The 21783-nt window shown below is 43.4% G+C and overlaps 1 protein-coding gene across 1 annotated transcript in view; it reads right to left on the bottom strand.

Moving 5' to 3' along the window:
- LOC138206266 (A disintegrin and metalloproteinase with thrombospondin motifs 20) overlaps nucleotides 1–21783 on the bottom strand; it is an 82341-nt gene that overhangs the window by 43652 nt on the left and 16906 nt on the right. The window contains exons 5-15 of the mRNA XM_069162851.1: nucleotides 21223–21306; nucleotides 20254–20378; nucleotides 20106–20146; nucleotides 19655–19760; nucleotides 16050–16196; nucleotides 12744–12885; nucleotides 11964–12068; nucleotides 1998–2143; nucleotides 1530–1711; nucleotides 516–652; nucleotides 40–157 (exon numbers count right to left, since the gene is read on the bottom strand). Of these exons, the coding sequence (XP_069018952.1) occupies nucleotides 40–157; nucleotides 516–652; nucleotides 1530–1711; nucleotides 1998–2143; nucleotides 11964–12068; nucleotides 12744–12885; nucleotides 16050–16196; nucleotides 19655–19760; nucleotides 20106–20146; nucleotides 20254–20378; nucleotides 21223–21306 (1333 nt within the window). The remainder of the gene's footprint in view (nucleotides 1–39; nucleotides 158–515; nucleotides 653–1529; nucleotides 1712–1997; nucleotides 2144–11963; nucleotides 12069–12743; nucleotides 12886–16049; nucleotides 16197–19654; nucleotides 19761–20105; nucleotides 20147–20253; nucleotides 20379–21222; nucleotides 21307–21783) is intronic.

Here is a 21783-nt window from a genome sequence, read left to right as displayed (position 1 = left end):
AGCTATTACTGGACATGCGATCTGAGCGGCAGGACTTACCATACTGAGCGTCGTTGAAGGTCCCGGCCAGAGTTTTACATGACGAGTTGTCCCCGCCACACACTCCGCACTTGTCATTCCTGGCCTTCGAGTTAAGTACATGGTCACAGCCAGCTTGCTGAAGACGTGCAGATGAAGAGAAGACAGAAATTTGTGATTTAGAGTGATGTGATATGACACTCAATGCTTAAAAAGATCAGTTTGAGTGATTTGAAGTACACATTAGTCAACAATTTGGACACCATGGATTTGGGAAACGAAGGTGGTTCTGATACAAACACTTCACAAAAAATATGTATAGGCCGACAATGTGTTTTTATGCAACGGCCTAAATGTAGCTGTGAGACGAATGTACATATCTGGCACTTTCATACACTACATCATGAGAATAAGTTATGGCTGACAATGCTGAGTACACGTTTTGTTGCGTGCATGCACAGATTTATAACAGAGGAAGAGGAAACATGCAGATGTACCCTGCAGAGGCCTTGAACACAGATGTCGTAAGTGTCTGGCCCACATGGTGTGCCGTCAATGACGCGGTCCTTCAGCTGATAGTACGCCATAGTCCCAGCAACCCGGCAAAAGAGCTTACAGCGATCCTTCATTAATACTGCCAGGAAAAAGAAAACAAACAAAAAAAAAGTTGGACTCGCTCATTAAGGTAATAAGAATACAGAAATAAAAAAAACTAGATCAATAATAGGATGAAAAAGCAAGAGATATTTTGTCTGTGCTGATGAACATAACACTTCACACATTTTTTTAGCTTAAATGTATTTAAAAAAAAAAATAATAATTTAAACTTCAGTAAACTCTTGCTAGAACTGACAATTTATTATCCATTGTTTGGGAAAAATCACTTTGTATCTGAAAGTACACTGGCTCCAGGGCTTGGCTTGTTTGCTTGTGTAGCTTCAATTAAATGAATGAATCACTTGCAGTAACTTTGCCAGATGGTAATCTGTTGGGGGAGGGCTATCTCGGAGGGGACTGAGATACGGCTAGAAGAGGGAACTCTGCCAGGGGGTTCATATAGAAGGGCTGTGTGCTGCTTTTATGTTGCTGTTGATTAGTGTTTACTGAAGGAAAACTCAGGGGTACCCTCTTATTGCGGGTATAAAACATGACAAAAAAAAACCCACACACTCGCACACTCCTTTATCCTTTATGTGTTAAAACTGCGGTGCATTAGATTCGAATGCAGTAGACCCACAAAAATCACAATTTTGTATGTTTTCACATCCCTCCTACACACAATGTGGACTGCATGAGAAATTTACACAGGCCCAAATGATCATACAAACAGTGGGCGCGGACAAAAACTGATTTCAAAATGGAGACATGCAGTATTTAAGTTAAATGCACCAAATATACTGCAGCATTGGCTTCAAACTACATTGTATAGTTACATGTAAATAGTATCCGTCTTTGATGTTGCTGCACAGGTTCCCACAAGACATTCAAATTACATGCTTGAGCATACTCACTGCCACTGTACTTGGGGACCCAGCGGACGGTGGGAGGTAGACCGTTGATGTTGAAGTGCTTGCCGTCAAACTGAGAGCACTGCTCTTCGCGGAAATCTTTCCGTCCTCGAGGACACGGCTCAGTGTTGCAGGAGCGGAACTTCATCCTGCGACCCACGCAGAACTTACCACCATTTCTGGGCCTAAAGTTCAAGCAGATCACAGAAGCACTTCAAACAATTTTAATTTAGAGATCACATTTTCTCATGTTTGACTGCTGCTTTCTGAATTCAAACCAATATTGTTTGACCAAAGTTTCCCTGAGTGTTGATCGCAATCAGGTTGAGACTTAGTTTATTTGACATGCGATCTTATTACTAGCTTAAGCTTCTTTACAGCTCTTATTCAAATGTGACTGCTCTCTGTGACATAGAGACACTTGCTCTGCATAATGCGTTTGATTGTCATAACTCTATGACTCTCTCTTACTCAGGCTTGTTGCAGTCTCTCATGGTGCTCCTTGTTCCTCCACCACAGGACCTGGAGCAAACACTGTAGGGCCCCCAGGGCCCCCACTCCCCGTGGACTGGTTGCAGGTCCAACTCCTTGTTTACACACATCCCGTGTTTGCAATACTGCATGTGAAAACACAAAAACACAGACAAACACACACAGATCATGTTATAAAACCATGACTGCAACTCCTGCAGTGCTGAAGACAAACACAGACTGTGTTGAGCACAGTTGGGAGTGGTGTTCCCTTTTGCCTTCTTAATCCTTTCTTTAGATCTTTAGTTGGACTGATTCCAAATCTATCCAGTGAGGATGAGAAAATTCCATTTCATCAATACAACGTAGTAGTTTGAGACTCATAAAAGGTGTTAAATGTATCACTGCTTCTCAAAATATTGCACACTCTTTTCTTTCTTCAGTCATTGTTTAAATGGGCTCACATACAGGTTATAAAAGACTGATTCAAACAATGCTGTTAGACATTTAACCCAAAAATTTGTTTAGCTACAATAAGGAAAAATGACATCCATTTTCTGCGCCACAGATAATGGAGAATACAGGTTAATTATTTGATAAATAATCACTAGATTGTAAATACGAAATTACATAATACAGAGCATTCATACAGTAGATCCAGTGGGAGATAGAAAATAAGGCGCCTGGTATCAAACAGTGTGTACCCACTGAGCAACTTTTGCCAAGAAGTGCTAACAGTGCTTTCATAAGCAAAGCACGGCAGGCACATTTCCCTTTGTGTGTAACCAAATCCCCCTCTCAGTGAGTAAGATATCGGAGGGTCCTGTTCACTGAAAGAATGCAGGACAAGACGGCGTCTGTCTGGGTACGTAGCCCGCCGTCCGGGCACACAGGCACGGGGAGTAGTGGCACCATGATAAAGAAACTCTAGAGTTGTGATAACAACAGGAACAAAGTTCATTGCTGGCTTGACATCAGGAACTCTCTTTTCCTGCTGAGCTGTGTATCTGCTCAGGTGCATGGCTTTAAACCTGTAACCAGTAGGGGAGGATGTTGAGTGTGTTTATTTGCATTGCACTTCATTTGGTTTATAAAGTTGACGTGCAAATTGTTTCCATCACTGCCAAGCTCCAATCAGAAAGTTCTATAATTTCAACTGGGCACAATTCCATTCCACTACAAGATATTCAATCTCCTATTTCAGATTAAAAAAAGCGAGAGCCTCCTGCTTCGAAGACTTTTGGGAACTGAGAACATAACCGTGTGAGATCCGCTCCAGTGCATTTTCATAATTACACTAATGAACCAGCGAGGATATCAATCAAAGTCATCTCCTGGACAATAGCTAATTGGGCCACATTCTGCTTTAACATTCACAAGTGCGGTCAACTTGCAGCTAGTGCCTTCAGTGAACCCCTGCAAAACTGCAAAGTCATACACACAACCACATCTAAACACACAAAATGTGGCACCACTGCTTCTACTACCCAGGCCTAGTTTGCACACGTGTTTTACACACTTGTGGGACTAATGATGGAGTGTAGAATCTGTGTACAATGACAGACAGGTGTTAACAGCTGCATGGCATGGACTAAACAAGCCAAAAAAACTTCCATAATCTAGGCCTGGTCTGAGGAATGGCCCAGCCCATTTCTTTTCTTCCTGTCCAACTCCACTGTAAACTGAAGGCATTGATCATTTTGTTGGAGCACAACCAATAGATTCAGAGAAAAAATAAAAATAAAAGGCACTGAGAAGAATATGATAAAAACCTCCACGAGTGCAAATTGCTTCCACATCCATGAAAAGGCAAACAGGTGGTGGTTCTTGTTGGTTGAGCAACCAAAAATAGAGCGTTAGAGTTCAGTGGATTGTCAAAAAGACACATTTAAGAAGCAAGTCCAAAAGCTTTCCCAAAGAGTTTCCCTCCCCTTACAGCTCTCACATCCCCTTCCCCCGCCTCAGCTTAGGGTCTGTCAACCCGGACCTGAGCATCGCTTCTATACCTCCTCTCCACAGACACCCATCCCCCCCTTATCCCCTTATGGGAAATTGCAAGGGCCATGCAGGGACCACCACAGTGCAACCAGGCAGCGGGACCCAAGGAGCTGTCAAACACAAGGCGGACTGTCTGTCACAGAGGACCAAAGACTGTGTAAGCATCTGAGGCATTCCACTCTCCCCGCTGGCACCCTGTGTTTACCACCGTTTTGTTTGGCTTGAAAAGGTGATGTGGGTGAAAAAAAAAGGAGGAAAGGGGGTTGTGGAAGGGGGAAAAAACATCTGTGTGAGATGAGGTGTGTGTGTGTGTGTGTGTGTGTGTGTGTGTGTGTGTGTGTGTGTGTGTGTGTGTGCGCACGTGCGAGAATGTGTGGTAAGTGTGAGAGTGATTGCTTAGGGTCTGGAGGCATCTGGGGGCCACGCTCAATTCCAATTAGCCTCTATCCAAAAGTGCACAAACACACTTGGAAAACACTGAGGTGAAAGGCAGACTTCGCAAAGCTCAAACAAGCATTACGAACACCAGCAAACCCTTCCCTAGAAAGATTGTCAAATTTGTCCCTCAGTTGGGAATGTGGTGAGACATTTGAAGGTCTTGTGAGAGAAACCTGTCCAGCCTTGATTAGCATGTGTTTCAAATTAGGAATTTCACAAAGACACACGCTGACTCACCAACTCATATCAAGATATGCATACAGTAGCCTATATCACATGCATGCATCTTTGCACAAGTATGTAGATGGACAAGAACACAATGTACTTTTGCCTCTTTTCAAACAAACGGACCCATACAGCCACAGAGAGTAGTCACCAGCAGGCTAACCCCGTCAGTGGGAATAGTAAGGACGGCAGCATCTGCTCTGAGCTCCTCAGCTGGCTGGTTTGGAAGTTAGCACCTTGTAATTGCCAGGAAACTGTTGCAGAAAGCACCTCATTTCTGAACCCAAGCCATACATCACTGCACGAATGAGAAGGCAGAGGACTGATTTAAAAAGCACGCCACTCTTTCATTTTAACACAGCCATTTCCAAAAGGCATCACCTTTCATGTTGCGGTGTCTTTCTCATGGCTCTGGGTTAGGACCTCAGTCTGGCCCCGGCCTGTTGGGGGGTTGTGTATTTGCCGCTGATGCTTTGCAGCAACCGCCCCTGTCCTCTCAACAATGCACGATTAAAACATACTGCAATCTGAAAAAAACTAAAAACATCTGAAGCCCCCTGTCAAAATGGGACAATATGGACCACCGCTGTTGATTTTCAAGAAGGCATCATTCACTTTAGCATATGTTGTAATTTAACCTGGAGGTGAGAGGAGATGTGGAGCTCACGAAGCCACAGGTCTCTTTGGGTGGAAAGGAGATGTGGAAATAAGTCAAATGACAGTTATTATTATAGTGGATTTACACTCATTTTTCTGCCATGGCATACATTTGTTCCCTGTTAGTTCCATATTTCCTCTCCCTTGTGTTAAAAGGGTGTGAAGACAGGAGGAGGAGACATGACAAGACGCAGAAGAAAGTGAAGAGAAACAGGAGAAACAACCTGATGAAACCATGAACCCAGCCAAGCCCTCCTTTAAGTTTTTACTCTGTTTCCTATTTTTCCACCTCTCTGTGATCTCTCCTTCCTCCACACTTTTCCAAGGTTGTCATTAGAGTGAATGAGTAGTTTGGCCCTATCAGCTGTTCCATTCACGTGCACTTCAGAGACACTTTTACCGTTGATTTTCCCCACTTATGAACATCCCTGCACAATCTGAGACACACATACTTCATGTCCAACTCAACTTGCAAGAAAAAGTTTTAGACACACAACCAAAGAGGCCTGATGTGCAATCAAAACCTTTTGTGACACAATAAAGAGGCTGTATAAAACAACAAAAGTGTAAGACATGGTTTTTTTTTTTGCAATCCAGACAATTTCATATAATATAAAATACATTTGAATTAATATGGAATCAGTTCTTGTTCTTCTTCTATGATTAAGTACAGTGATGATTTCTGACATTCTCTGATTCAGCCCTTCACATCTTACACACCATTCACTTAAGCTCATCAGAGCTCTTACAGCTGCTGTAGATGACGATAGACTATAAAGAATGAATGCCATGATGATGCAGACTTGGCTGACAGGAGCCGCTGCAAAGGCCAGCAGTCGTGTAAGAGAATTTCTTTTTCTTTTTGTAATTCCATTTATGGTTTTACTTGCAAATTTAGCATTTGATTACAAGTGCAAGAAAATGTACTTTATGCTTGCATTATAAAGACCCTAAACCAACTTCATAGATGCAAGGCCCATTGTTACAGAGGGTTTGAAACAGTGCACAAGGGAAAATAGAATAAATATACAAGTGCTCTATGCTACATTGTGTTTAGGTCATTTATTTGCGAGCATTTGCTGTTAACAAGGTTCTTCTTTCCGTGGTTGTTTTCTGGTGTGATCTCAAAAATAGATCAGGTAAACTTATAAAAATGACAGACTTTCTCAAAAATTGGTGGAGATTACCCTTATGTAAAAAACACAAGTTTCCCCATGTTTTCCACATGGGACACATGTGATCACATGTATGACACATGTTTACTGCATGTTGCAACATGTGACAACATGGGAAAATATGTGGAAAAGTCTTTACATGGGAATCTACGTGGGCTTCACACGATACACCATGAAAATGTTCCAAAATCCCATGTTTCCAATGGGCAAAATACATGTTTCACATGTGCACAATCACAAGTGCACAGTATGTAGTCAGTATGTGAATGTGAAATGCATGTGTTTTTTTCTGTAAGGGCAGGAATATAGGGCTTGGGTTCATAAATTAAGTGGCAGAAATATGACTCCAAATGTTGGTTCCTGTCGGCTCTCTGTAGATGTTTAAATCGACACTGACACAATTTTATATGTACATGTCAGATGTTGTGTTTTTAGTTTTCTTGGAGTGTAATTTTGTAATTATTTCCAATTTCCAATGAACATATCAACTTTCACATTGAGTATTAGGCATGGATGTCACCACACTGCTGTAATCATGCAAATACATATCTCTGCTTCAACCCAGCCAGCAATGAAAGCTCCACTCACTGGCTGCCGGACACAGTAATTCCATCAGCAAACTACGTGAATGCTAAAACAACAATTCTGTTGTTAGCCCAAATCCACAGACATGTCTGTGATGATGGCAAATCAAAGTGGCAACATCCTGCAAATATCCAGAGATTAACTGAGAGTGACACTGATACCAGCCTCACAATCCCAAGCTCCCATACAGGCATACAGGCACACGCGCACACACAACCATACACGAAAAATACACACAAACACACACCCCGTCCCTGCATCGTACGACAAGTGCTGTCAGGCTGCCAATGGAGCTCCAGCCAACACTCACCGCCTCCGCCAACAGAGTCCATTCTGCCCTGGCTTCACTTTTCAAGACCTCACTATCTCACTCTAATTGGCTGAAACCAGAGCAGGTCGTCATTCTTTTCCGAGGAATGTTCTGGAAATCAAATACAGCTTCCCGTTTATTTACTTACACTAACTGCTCAATTAAGCCCCTATTAAGAGTATCTGTGAGCTTTCTGAATTTTACACAGTTAAAGAAAAGCCCAGCTAGCAGTCATTGTAGTCAATGAAAGAAAAAACACTTGAATATTTGGCATTAAATTCCCAACAAAATGTCCTTCAAAGGAGCTTTCAGTCAGGACCGTGCTCAAGTTGACAATAAAATGAACAAAACTGAGGACAATAAAAACGTTGACAACAAAACATGGCAGCTTATTCAAGCTCACTCGCCACTTTCTCTCTTTGCCACCCACTGAGCGACGACGTGGTGAGAAGCAGCGCGGGGACCTTCAAAGGGTGGGGACATGGGTACAACGCCAAGAGGCTTTGGCTTGACAGGCTTTTACTTTTTTGGTTTGCTTTTACTGACCATGCTGGCTGACCACTAATCCACACATACAAACATGCTCGCTCGCTCAAACATCTGCGTGTGTGCATGTACGCTTGGACTTAAAGATGGGTGATTCTGCAGTACATGCACGCACTTACACACATAATCAGAAGACACGCATAAACAGATGCACACAGATGTACAGGCGGAATCCTTTTGAAGAGCGAGAGGGACTGAAAAGGGGAGGAGTAAAGGAGAAAGAGCAGAAGAGGAGAGAATGGACGGGAGGGAGGGTGGTGGCGGTATATATAGACAACAAGTGATGGGATGCCCTCATTAGTGCACGGCCCACTGAGCCAGATGACAGACGCGCCGCCAAGAGGTCATGTGACCGCATTACTCACCCCGGCGCCCTGTGAAAGCAATAGATGGGGAGCGAGGGGTGGGAGGGAGAGAAACAGGCAGGAGTGGAAGAGCAGCAGAGAGTCAGAGAAGAAGGGAAGAGAGAGAGAAAACTACCCTTGGACCCTGCAGTGCCCATTGCCCTATTTTAACTGAGCAGTATACAAACAAACTTTTTTTTCCCCTCTTCATTTCGGGGACGTGCCTCTCTCCCACTATTTGGGCACTGACCTCAATTACCCAATGCGGTCACTACTTTTGTTTCATAACCCAACTAAACAAAAAAACTCTCCCCAGACAACGCAGGCTCAAGAGGTGACAGCCATTCAGAAACATTTTATGAGGTGATGTGTAATCACTTGGTTTGGTCTAATACAAGCTACAAAATAGATCTCTGGGATGGGAGCTGTGGACGCTAAGACAATACCTGCTGCTAGTTTTCCCCCATAGAGGCCATAGTTGTAATCCCCCAGATCTGACACCTAAGAGCCAGGAGCCCGACCCAAAACCCTGCAAAGCCCCAGACTTGGACCTCATGACTCCTTTGTAAAAAAAAAAAAGAAAAAGAAAAAAGAGACAGAGAAAGGGGTCAGGAGATGAAGTGAGAAGGTGTGATATATGCATTACATTAAGAATCTCTACAAAAAGAGAGAACGACATGGTGGACATATGCAAAAGAAGCACCAAGAGATATAAAGAACGAACAACGAGATACTGACACAAAAGAATCATGAAGAGTCATCTGGGCGAGCAGATTATCCGACTCTAAGGCATAAGAATGAACACGAGCACACTCACAGACACACAAACGCAGCACAGCAGAATACCACATAAAAGAGCACTTGTACGGGCAGGTGAGTGTCGGTGCAGGGTCCCCTTCTCTTTCAACTCACGCTACTTCAAACAGCACCCTGCATGAAGATGAGACTGGGGCCTCTGCACCGCAAACAAAGGTGGTGCCCACTACTGACGCACACATGGACAATTGAAAGAAAACTGTTCTCATTTGTTCGTACAAAAAACAACCACCACTAAAAGATCACATATGATTTGTAGCCACACGAGTTTTGTAGCTGTAGGGATGGAAATGTCGGTCTGTTGGTCGGTCCACCACTTCTGTCCAGTGTCGCAACAACTATTTGATGTGCCGCAGGGTTTCAGACTGCATCAAAACAGCTGCATATGCAACTATTTTTTGAGAGTAAGGGAGATGAAATTTCCCATAGTTGCATAACGACCTAACACACAGCATGGGATGGACGTGTACGTAGCGCCGGCGCTGCGTCAGATTGAAGTTCTCCAAAGTGGAGGACACAAAACGTTACAAAACAATCTATTTAGCTCTGACTGTGCTAAAAACATAAAGTGGTCTGTAGCTGATTATTTAAAAAAAAAAAAAAAAAAAAAAACACCAGGAGGAGGCTGACAGGGAGGGAGAGCCAACAATAGGTATGACAGGCGGCGCTCATGATGAAAGTGGACGCAGGAATGGACCAATTCAGCCAAGAACAAATATTTTCAATCACAATGACAAACGCAGTACCTGTGGTTGTTACGAGGGGTATTCACTGTCCAACTTTACTTCTATGAAAACTAGTTATGCAAATCATATGCTGGTGCGACCAGCTGAGAAAGATGAACATGGTAAACATGACACCTGCAAAATATCTGTATGTTAGCACCTTCATTGTGAGCATGTTTACTTGAGCGTTTAGCTCAAATTTGTACTACTATACCAATATACAGCCTCACAAAGCTACTAGCACACTTAATTAGCAGTTTTGTTTTCTTAGGCCAATAGAGTGACTAAAGAAATGTGGAATAGGATCTGTCTATGAAAATTGGTTAAAAAGTAACAATGACAATACATATATTTCAGCTCCAAACATATCCTTAAAAGACATAACTCTCATGTCAAAAAGAATTGACTTTACAAGTAACTTCATCCTGCCTTCATTCAAGATGTCTGAGCCTCTTTGGAGCTGCCAAATTGACCAAATCAATGTTTACCATGTCCAATAAAAAACAGACCTCTGTGGTAATCTCAACAAATCAGCTCAAGTGGGGTTAACGGATTGTAATTTAATAAAACAAACCACTTGGTGTGATTAAACTCTGTGTGTTTCTCCCACATGCAGGCTGAGAGCAGTATGGGAACTCCAATCCCAGGACCATTACTGTTTAGTCCGGTTGTTGTAGTTGGATTAAGATGTTAGCTATCCCCTGTTAACCTCTCCTCGCTAGACTGGGCTGATCCCGGACCTAACATGGTGAGGAGGGAGATGGAGCCAGATGAAAGGATATAAGGGATATGAGACTTACATGGGCCCACACTGCAAGACTCCTGGAGGGCAGGAGGTTAAGGAGAGAAGAGGACCCTCCTTCTCTCGCTCCCTCTCTTTCTTCCTCTCATGCATGTTCCGAATGCTAAACACCAGCCCACCAGATCCTCGTCCCCCTGTACCTCCTCCTCGCTCTCCTCCTCCCTCCCTCCTCTCCTCCCGCCTCCTGCTCTGCAGAATCACTGATGTGAGATCTTTTGTGAGAGCGCTGGCTGGCCTCAGCCTGGGCTCTGTTACGGCCTGACCACTGACCCACTCACCCGCCTTTTAAAGAGGGTTTAGGGTCATGGGTTCACAACAAGGTGACTCAACTGTGAACGGCGGGCGGCTTCCTCTTTCAAAGGGCCCACGTCTTCACCTTTCCCTCTCAGGACTCTCCCTCTTTTTCTCCCCCTCTGTCTGTCTTTTCTTTCCTTTTTCTCTCTCTCTCTCTCTCTCTCTCTCTCTGCCCCCCCCCCCCGCATCGCCCTCACCCTCCTGTCCATGTATCCTCAGTGACTGACCCGCCGTCTCAGCCCTAATTAGCATAGCATCCCAGAGCGAGGAGAACATGAAGGCTAATGGGGGTTGGGGCCCCGTAACAACACTGAGGGTAATGCTTCAAAGTTTCTAACTTGGGCCATCACCTGACCACATTTACATGTGTTTCTGCAACCAGAATGCAGGCAGCGGAGTAATGCATGATAAATTATTCTTTTTTTTCTTAGTAGAGGAAGTGAACTAGAAGGCATCAGGATTCAAAGCAGCGCTGCACGGGAGGTTTGGCTGTTCTTCGGTATAATGTATTTTGTGTAAGATGCAACGAGGCTAACTTTATCAACAACGCTGATTAGAGAGAGAGAGGAAATACATTCGGTGTTGCAATATGGTGATCCGAAAACAAATATTTAAATCTAAACCCTTTTTGGGTTTAACTCAATTGGGTTTTCACGGTAGTAACAGATGACTGTACGTGTTTTTCTTTTCCTGCTTCAAATACAGAATAAACGGGCTTTACTGTGTCATGGTAATTCAGTGTGTCCATGTCCTGTGAGATACAGATGTTTCCCTCCCTCTGTGTAAGACATGACTAAACATTTTCATATGCAGTTTACAGTTGAGCAATGTTGTACATTGTTCACTGCACAGTGACTGGCTGATTCACCCACAGCACATGTTCAGAAGACATGACTGCAGCTGTATCAAAACACCAACACCTTCACCCCCCACCCCCCACCTGGGAGGCCCTGGATATCACCTGGTGCCCAATAAATGTCTGTACTGACATAAACATCTACGAGAGAATAAGAAAAGTATGCTTTTTACTGAAAGCCATTTCCTGACTTACCATTCCATGTCCACAGTCAGTCCCATCAGCCAGTGGCATGTGCTGCGTGCGACAGCCTTTATGGTCCCCCTCGGCACTTGTACACCACAGCCTCTTGCACTGTTTCTGTGGAGGGAAGAAAAAAAAAGAAGTGAGAACTAGCAATAAATAATTTCGGGCTGAATAGGAAAATAGCTTGTGATGACAGCGTTCTCCAAGCCTCTAGTACAAGAACAAGACACCTGTGACTAGAAATAATTCATTTTATTGAAGAACTCTGAGTAACAGCAGAATTTAACAGCTACTTCCTCTCATATTGCTTTACTTCTCATGGGAGGAAGAGAGCGTTTGCAGTTCCAATATGTCAATTGATTTCTTCAAACCATATTTTAGTCTGAGTAGCTGGGAACTGACACTCTTTTTTGTGCTTCAGTGCTTTCCAGACATGTACACAATGCATTTTAAAAAGCTCAGCATCAGGTTTTGATCAGTGACTGTGCATTCAACAATATGCTGAGCTAATCCCCCCTTTGCATTTTGTTCAAATGCCTGTTATACATTCCACATGGGAATTTACAGATGGAAATGCACTCCGCTGTATATTACAATAAAGGTCACACACTGACTACTGCTTCATCTCTGTTGGCCTTTAGGGACAGCTCCTCTGCTCAAATGTCTGATGGTTCATTAAAAAAGGTTTTCCTGTACATCTGAGAGGAAAAAAAACATCTAAGCTCTCCACCTGAAGTCTTCTTCACTTTTAAGTATGTTTTTTCTTGCTTTGATAGCAAGCCAACTTACCATGTAAGGGCAAATTTGGGAACCAGGACCAAACATCAGTTCACACTGTCTGTTGGCATTGTAGAGCTGACCAGGGAGGAGGGTGGGCAGCTCATATGTTCTGCTTACAGGCTCATCTAGGAGGCACTCCCCATAGCCAGTGCTAACACAAAAGTGAGAGTGTATGTACAGTAAATTAAAAGGAAAGTATAAAACCATACGTGCACACACATTCATTAAAAAAAATAGACGTTCATGGTATACTTTTTTATTTTTTAAACCAGGTTAATCCAGTATCTTCTGACCCCAAAAAGTATCAACATGTTTCATTGCTTTCCTAACAGCAAAGCAAACATCTCTGTCATTGTCTGCGATCATCCTCAGATGGGTTTTCCCCTGTGGGTGGTCTGTGAAGTAACCTAACACACACTGATACCACCTCCCTCAAAAAGCCTGTTTGTAATTGCTGTCACTATGAAAGCTGAGTTAGGCACCACAGACTGAAAGAAGCAGCTTTTTGATACAGACTCAAAAGGATCTGCATGCTGACCACATTTTCATCCCAAGTGTATTAATCTATGCTGAAGGCAAACAAGAGAATGTAAAGTCATAAAGCACCTTGATTAAGTTACATAAATCAGTGCCAGCACCAGCACTGCAGCATAATGACAGATTGTGCTGTGTATCAGCCACACCCTGAGCCACGACGCAATAACACAGACAACAAAAGCACAGCTGGACTGAGTATATACGCAACAGCAGCCTGCATATAAAATCATCAGCCCTTGCGGTTGTGAAAAGACACTAGTCAAACATGTTAGCAGAGCGGGCCGAGCCACAAAGGATCTCTTCTTTCTTTTCTTTTGTTTGCTTTGGGAAAAGGAAACTTTCGGATGAGACATGTATAGATATGTAATTACACAACATGTTTGCACCGCTCTGACAAATTTCATCCCGGATTGAGCTGCTAAAACACCTGCTCGACAAAGCACCAGCTGATGTGACAGCCCAATAATTATCCGGGATTATCCTGAGTTACCATCACTTTGTTTCTTTACCCTTTCATTTCTAGCCGTAATGTAAGAAACTGTGGCAAATTGTGCCTGGTGGCAGGGGAATGAAAGCACAAGAAGAATAGACACTCTGAGTGAAAACTCTGGAGCAGCCTGTCAAGGAATCATACAGACAGTCCTGTATTACAGTGTCTTTCAGCAGTTGGTCATCTGTCTAATCAGTGTCCTGGAACCTAATGGAAGGATTATTAAGACCAGGACAGATAGACAGAGGGAGATGGGGTCAGTGTGGTCATTTTTTAAATGAAAACATCATCTTTTTTTTTTTCTTTTTGGGGGAAAATAATATCAGCTGTGTAGATTAGAGATTTATCTGGCACCAGAAACTCCACGCCTGGCAGCCATTGGGAGACTTGAAAGTGAGTTTATTTACGATCTACAGTTGACTGTTGTATGCTTGTCATATGAGACTAAACAATAATAGTTTCCATGTACATAACACAGACAGTGCAAGAAGTCTACTTATATGACAGATTGATGGTTTCTGCAGAAGGCTGAATTACACAGCGCATCACTGTACAGTGTCTGATCAAACAGCACCATGTCAACTACAGCAATCCTGTCATGTCAGAGTTTTGTCTCTGACAGCATGCACCAATTATTCTACATGGAGATATGAAACGAGATAACGGCAGATGTTTAGTTAAGCTTGGAGAAACATGCGGTGCATAAGGATCCATCTTGATTTTATTAAGAAAAAAAGATATCTGAAATGATTTCACATTTCTAGTTTTTCAGAGTGGTTGCTGCTTCGGCAGTTTTTGGAAGTGTAATGGAAAATGATAGGGCACGCCCACTGCTAAAAACGATGTGGTGTCAACACCCAGCAACAACATCTAGGTGGTGGCAACAGTCAAAGACTTGCATTTTACTTTTATATCTGGATTTTGTGGTTTACATCAAACGGCGTGGTGCCAGGGAAGGAATGAATAGTTTCTTTATGTAGCAGTTGACACATAATAACACTGCACTACAGCAGGACACTTTTCATCAGCTTTAAGGTTTGGGAGTTCAGTACACATTATTACAGCAACAGCAAGATAAGGGGGAGCAGAAGGAGAATCCTTTGCCTTTTTTTTTAAAAGGGATGTTTGAGAGGTGGCGCGGCCTTTCGTTTTTTAAACTGGTAGGAGAGTGGTGCGGATTGAATTTGCTCTACAGGGAGAATGGGCAGTCAAAACACTGACGTACTTGACCAGGTCAGTCCACTGAGCAGGAGTGGTACTGTAGAAGTGCTAGTATGAATCAATGCTGCTCATTGTTGGCTGGACATAGACTTCAAAAGCACTTGGACTGCACTCGCAAGGGTCTTTCCCACCGCTGCAGCTCCCACACTGAACCAAGTGCTGCTTTAATCTCTCTATACCTGCACTCTTTGTTGTACCGTACATCCCATGTGGCTAACAATTCCTAGAGTTTGTCGCAAATGCATTTGACATTTACATCATCGTCTTCTTTGTTTCTGTGTATCAATAGGCCACAAAGAGAAGCCCCACACAGCTGACAAGGACCCATCCAAATCCCTGGCTGCATGTTCCAACCACTCGATGTTGAGGTCACTGCCGGCTGGAAACTATGCAAAGCACAACCATAAAACTCCATATGAGGCGTCGCCTAACACTCGGCTCTCGAGATGCATCTGGTCAACAAGGCCGTCCTTTGTGAAGGCCTCCACAATTAACAGAGCAAAGGAGGCAAAGATTAAAGGGTCATGTCCAGGGAAGATCTAATTATAACTGACATTTCCTATTTTAAAGGGAAGTCCTTCACCACGATCAGCGACCATGGCGCGGGTTATGAGTTGCTGAACGAGCCGTTGCCCCGTGTTTCAGGTTCGGGTGTGGAAAGGAGGCCGGTGACTAGATTACTGTTTGCCCAGCCTGTTCAGAGCAGGGCTCCGTCTGAGCGGCGACACAACTGAAGGACTGCAGAAGATCCATCGCTGAGGTCAGCCGAGGAAGACCCCCAGATTCAAACAGGAAATACTCTTTCAACACCAGGCAATAACAACTCCACACAGCTTACATTATGTTGACCTGCCTACGGAGCTCTGTGGGGGACGTGGAAGCCATTTGTTTCGCTCTGCATGTCACAACAAGTAAAAGTTAATGTTTAACTCAAAATTCGTACTGTCCACTTAAATTGTGCGTGTGATAACATCCAGTTGGAAAACCACTGCTGTCTCTGCTGTGAGAAAATATCCCAATCGGTTATATTTCTAAATCAAGTTTTGAAGTGAGCTGGATGGACGTACTCTAGAAACTCTGTGATGTACTTGCGGCTGCACTTGGACCACGACCAGGGATTGGTATCATAGTTTAGGATTGGAGCCATGACATGGTACTGGTGCTTCATGCCGGCCTCCCGGCACTTGGGGTTGTCATCATGAGGCATGTTGAACCTGGTGCAGAGTGAGATAAAAAGAGGGAGGGGGGGGTTAGAGACGGCGAGAAGGATACAAAGAACACCCACAAAGTGATTATCAGCCACTTAACGGCTATGTTGCAGTAAGAAGGATAAATGTCACAAGATTTACATTCAGCCATTTTTAACAGGGGATCGCCCCCACATGCATCCCCACAGGCCGCCACACACAGATGCAGCCAAAGACACGTCTGAGAGTCCTGCTGCACACTTTGCATACCTTTCCCGCCACATGTCTGTTTCTTTTATACATCCCTATTTGTGCCATCTTCTAAAATTGTACACAGTAAAATCAACAAAAGGCTTCAATAAAACTCACACTGGCCAGTAGGTGGTGCAACATTTTTTTTGTAAAATGTCACTCCATATATCGGCATCTCTCCACCATAATGGCCAACATTGTGAGTGAGAACCCCCTTCTGGTCACCCCTTACAGGTCAGAACTCACCAACTCACATTCTCAAAGGGCTTAATGCAGAGGAAAAAGTAAGGGGCAGTAACACCACACACATCAGTGCATACACGTGTATGTTGCTCCGGTGTATAAGATCTCTTTTTACCAGTATAAAACATTTAGAGCTGCTATAAATATTTTCATTATTCTCTGTCGAGGTAACATTTCCTTGCATTGTTTATGAGTCCAGTTACTCAACTAACTGTTTCAGCATTTGCCATTAAGCAAAAACAAACAGAGTGTTCAAAGAAGGACAGCTGCATAAAGTGCATGACACAGTGCATCTGCAAATTAATGAATTCATCCGGGCCGTCTGTAGCTGGCAGTCTCACGAAGCACGTTTACTTGATCATGTCCAGAGCAGTGTCGTCCAATGTGGATGTCCGGTTTTGTGCTGCGGTTTGGCGTATAACCCACAAATACATGTAGTGCATGCACACATGAGTGCAGCTGTATGATGTCTGAGATGTTTACAACAGGATGTGGGCCAGTGCTGGGCTCTGGGGCTGTAGCGGAGGGTCAATCCATACCGCCAAACAAACAAGCCCTAGCATGGCTGGCATGAGGCCTACCCTACAGGGGCTGAGGGCCTCAGGGCAAACACCCAGGAAATAATTAAGCCTCTGGCACAGTAATAAGCTGCGCACACACAAACCAAGTTGTTGGCTAATAGTCACAATATCAAATCCGACTCAAATTCTATTTGCAAACAATTTTCTGTTGCTCACGATGGTGCTATAGTGAACTGGGAAGATACAGACGTGACAGGCAAGTTTCCAATCATGGAAAAATATCAGAAACATTAACAAATGGAGACAATGCTACAACTAAGTAGACATTGTTATTATCATGATGGGTGATCTGGAGATTTACGAGTGTCGTTATGATTTACTTGACCTATATCGGAAGGGAACAAATGAGGATACTTGTTTGAAATCCTGGGATGAAAGCTTTTAGCGTAATTAGGTCATAAATCTGGCAGATTTATGGTCAGATCAATAAAGAAGTCAATTCCAGTGAATTATTAGCATCCAGAGTGTCATTATTTTAAAGTACACTCACTTTAAGTGAAAGCTCTTCATAAAAAAAACTGCAAATCACTGTCTTAATGCCACACTGCTTTTCTAGAAGAAGGATTTCCTGCATGACATAAACATATATCTTTAATGAAAAGCCTTTGAACAGCAGAGACAGAGCATAGTGACGCCAGAGAGAAAAATGGATCGCTACATTGCACATTTTAGCTACACCAAATGCACTGGTCCACAAGAGAAACCATCACTGACAATCCCAGTGATTTCATGCAGTTAGCTTGCCGGGGTTGTGTGATCATGATAATGCCAGTAAACATCTGTGGTGTAGCCTTTCATATTTCTTAAGACGTTCAAGAAGAAAGCTTGTTTGCAGCTAGTTATTCAAATGATACAGAAAAATGTCAGGAAGATTTATTTGTCATCTAAGACATTTGAAGACTGAGAAACTTCATAAATTGATTTGTTTGTCACCTTTGAACAGCTATCAGGTGACGCCGCCTCACCTGAAAATCCCCACGATGGCTATTAGTAATCACACGTTTTCGTAGTCATCTGAGAAAGGCCTATCCATTAGCCTAAATCTTTCTTTAATCTGCAATGCTGTAGAGTAGCTCCCACTACCTGACACTGGCTTTCCCAGAGCGCTAAACACTCTGGAGAGCTCGCGCCCTTGAACCCAGCGATCAGCCATGCCAAGAGGCAGCGCCAACTCGGCCTCCAGCTGCTTGAACTTTAGCATAAACAGATCCACATGAGATGCGAGGGGAAGAGGGGGGCAAGCGGACTCGTCCATCTGCTGCTCTCGTCCGATCGCTCCACTGGAAGAATGTGTGAGCGTGACAGAGGAGGGAGAAGAATATCTTTCATTCTCAACCAGTGGCTCACAGGCTCACATTGACAGTGGTCCTTTTTTACTATCCACACAGAGATGAGCAGGCGGACCAGACTCTCATTCACTTTCACAATTATACTCTGCAAAGGAGGCGGGCAGGAAGAAAGGACAGAAGGAAAGACAAATGTCTCGTCTTTCTCAAAACATTTCTTCAAAAGTAAATTTGCTACGATGGTGTTAAACAGATCTAAGGCTTCTCCTTAAATTGCACCATATTAAAATCACCTGCACTGGTTGACAAGAATGAGGAGCTAATGACTGATTTACCATAATTGTGCCTCAGATGGATGTTTGGAATAAACAGCGCTTCATACATAAAGTCATGTGTTTTGATTTGGTCATTTGGAGACAGATTATACACACAGGTCTTTTTTTTTTTTTTTTCATTTCACACATGTGGCAGTATTTGCTTGTTGTGAAAACACTCTCTGGCAGACAGGTGTGTTGTGATAACCCTGCCATTACCCACTAAAAGACGAGTCACACATGATGGCACTGTGACATCTCAGGTTGTTTTATCTGTCTTTGGGGCTGGTAATTAGAAAAAGAATTGACAAACCAGAACGCACCCAAATACTTGACACAATATTTGGCCTTGCACGGTCTGATAAAGCTCCGTGTGCCAATTTCAAGAAACCTTTGGATGCTTTTACAGTGTTTAGACAACAGAGATTTGCCAAAATAATTCAACTCTATGTTGTTGTTTTTTCCACCACATCCACACTGAATTTCATCTGAGTATGTTGTCGTCAAGGTAAAGCTCCGACACATACGAGGCTAACTTCTTGAGCTGTACAGTAAGGTATTATAAGTTGGCATGTTATTAAAAGTCAAGATTTTGACTTTATTATGTTTTGCACCTGCGTCTGCTGCACCCTACGTCTCTTGATAAGAGGGCTTTTGTTGTCAAGGCTGGCTGTGAGGGCTGAGAAAGGCGGTGTGTGTGTGTGTGTGTGTGTGTGTGTGTGTGTGTGTGTGTGTGTGTGTGTGTGTGTGTGTGTGTGTGTGTGTGTGTGTGTGTGTGTGTGTGTGTGCTGGGGGCAGCTGTAACTTACACATGGCCCAGCTCATGAGTGATGGTGAAAGAGGCACTAATTCCATTTTCCTCACTGATGGAGCAGCTCCGGTACGGGTCGCACATGGTCCCCAGCTCTGCAAGCCCTGCATGATCACGTATACACACACACACACACACACACACACACACACACACACACACACACACACACACACACACAGTCACAGATGCACATAAACATGTTTGAAATGTTAAAGGTGATTAAACCATCAAAACTTCTGTTCCCTAAGAGAGATTAGCGTGGCACCAGCCTCCTTCCCTCCTCCCCTTTCTACCACTCTGTTCTGTCACTATAATATTATTAGCTGACAGCTTGCCATAAACTCATTACTGCACAGTTTATGAGCTCTGGTCAGCGGAGTGGAAAGTTAATTGAAAGGGACTCGAAGTGGACATATTTTTGCAAAGAGAAAAGGCGAAGAATTTACCTAGCGTGTCACATTTATCTTTCGCACGGCAGATGTCTTCCCTGAAAAAGAAAAGAACGTACAATGCTGTTACCCCTCTGTGAGCAGGACTCTTTGTTTGAGCATCTGGGATTTGTTTTTATAGAGCGGATGGGAGACAAGTGTGTACCTGGTAATGAGAAGTGCGGTGTCATGGTGAGATGGATGGCTGTCATCCTGGACGTTTTGGTTCTGCTGCCAGACACAGAAGTTGTGGAGAGTGGTGGCCGCATTGAAGCTCACTGTGGGCCCTTCCTGTTTTGGGTAAAACACAAACAGGGTTGTGACCAATAAATGGGGTAAACATATAGTAATATTTGAAGTGAAAGTTGTAATATGACCACAAAAAAAGTGTCAGCCTGTCTCATTCTCTTATTTTTGTCCACCATGAGTCATAGTAACATTTTCACTCACTCTGTTATAGAGATTTGGGAAACGCCATTTTTGGGGGGGCTCATTTTTGATCCAATTAGAAATCCTGTTTTAAAACATTCTTTACCAACACGATAGTCTTGATAGTTAGAGTCCCTTGTTATTCGTATGTGGGCCACTTTGTCGGGGATTAACTGGACAACAAAACTGGACTATCACTGTATTTTATAGTGGTGCTCTGTGAAAACGTTACTGAAATAGATCCACTGTGTTTATCAGTACTTTAAAACAGCTAAAGGAGACTTCTGTCTTAGATTATTTCTGTTAAATTGGATCTTTTTGGAAAGCTGCAGCAGGCTTATGGTCTTTGTTCAAATCAGCCTGTCTGCAGCCAAGGTGTTGAGTAAATTCTAACAGTGACCAAAAATACACAAATAATACCCAGGAGGGCAAATACCCAAAATTAATTTAAGAACTAGCTACATGTACCAAGCATAAAACCTACAGTGCACCTCTGCAGCCACATCTCATTTGCAGGTGGCTGAGCTGCCTCACTATAGTATCATTTGTTTTCCATAGAGAGCTCTCATGAGACTTGAGACTGACAAAAAAGGCAGTGTCCTTTCAAACAGGCCCCACAGAGAAAAGGCCAAGCCAAAGACACCTGCAATGACGTCAGCCATATTGAAGAACTGTACACACACAGTATTCAGGACCCCATACTCACCTGTTCATTGTGGATGATGACTAGCTTGACAATCATAATGTTGATGAGGTTTCCTACACTGGGGTCCCTGTACACTGCTGCTACCTGTAATGAAGACAAAACACACAGACAAAAAAATGCAAACCTCCACTAACCTGAGATGTAGACAGAATAAAAAACTAGTCTACTTCTTTCTACTTGATTCTTGGAATGGGAAAACACAGCCATTGCTTTTCTTGGTTAAGCCCTATTTGGTTTAATCAAAATAGCAGGTGAAGTCAAAAGAAAGCAAAAATATCTCCTTCAGGGTAAATTTAATCATCAGGGTATTAAACCCAATTACAATTCCCCCCAAAGACCAAATGAAACCTGGACAAAGCTACAAACGCGAAACTTCAGCAGAGCTGGAGCTCAGAGCCCTTCTGTGAGGACAGCAAAACATTCCACCTCTTTTCCCCTCTGCTTCACTTGCTCTTCTCGTGCACCCCTGTCACGGTCGGCCAGCGGTCTCCTGAGGCCGTGTGCGGCCTCATGACAGGAACTCATTAGTCCACTATAAACATTTAGCTTGTCCTAGCCTAA

Source organism: Embiotoca jacksoni, unplaced genomic scaffold (genome assembly GCF_022577435.1).
Source record: "Embiotoca jacksoni isolate LCO1_2020_lvr unplaced genomic scaffold, fEmbJac1.0.p SCAF_3, whole genome shotgun sequence".
Taxonomy (NCBI): Eukaryota; Metazoa; Chordata; class Actinopteri; family Embiotocidae; genus Embiotoca; species Embiotoca jacksoni.
Note: the sequence above shows the minus strand (reverse complement) of the source record. Positions and strands in the feature narration are given on the sequence as shown.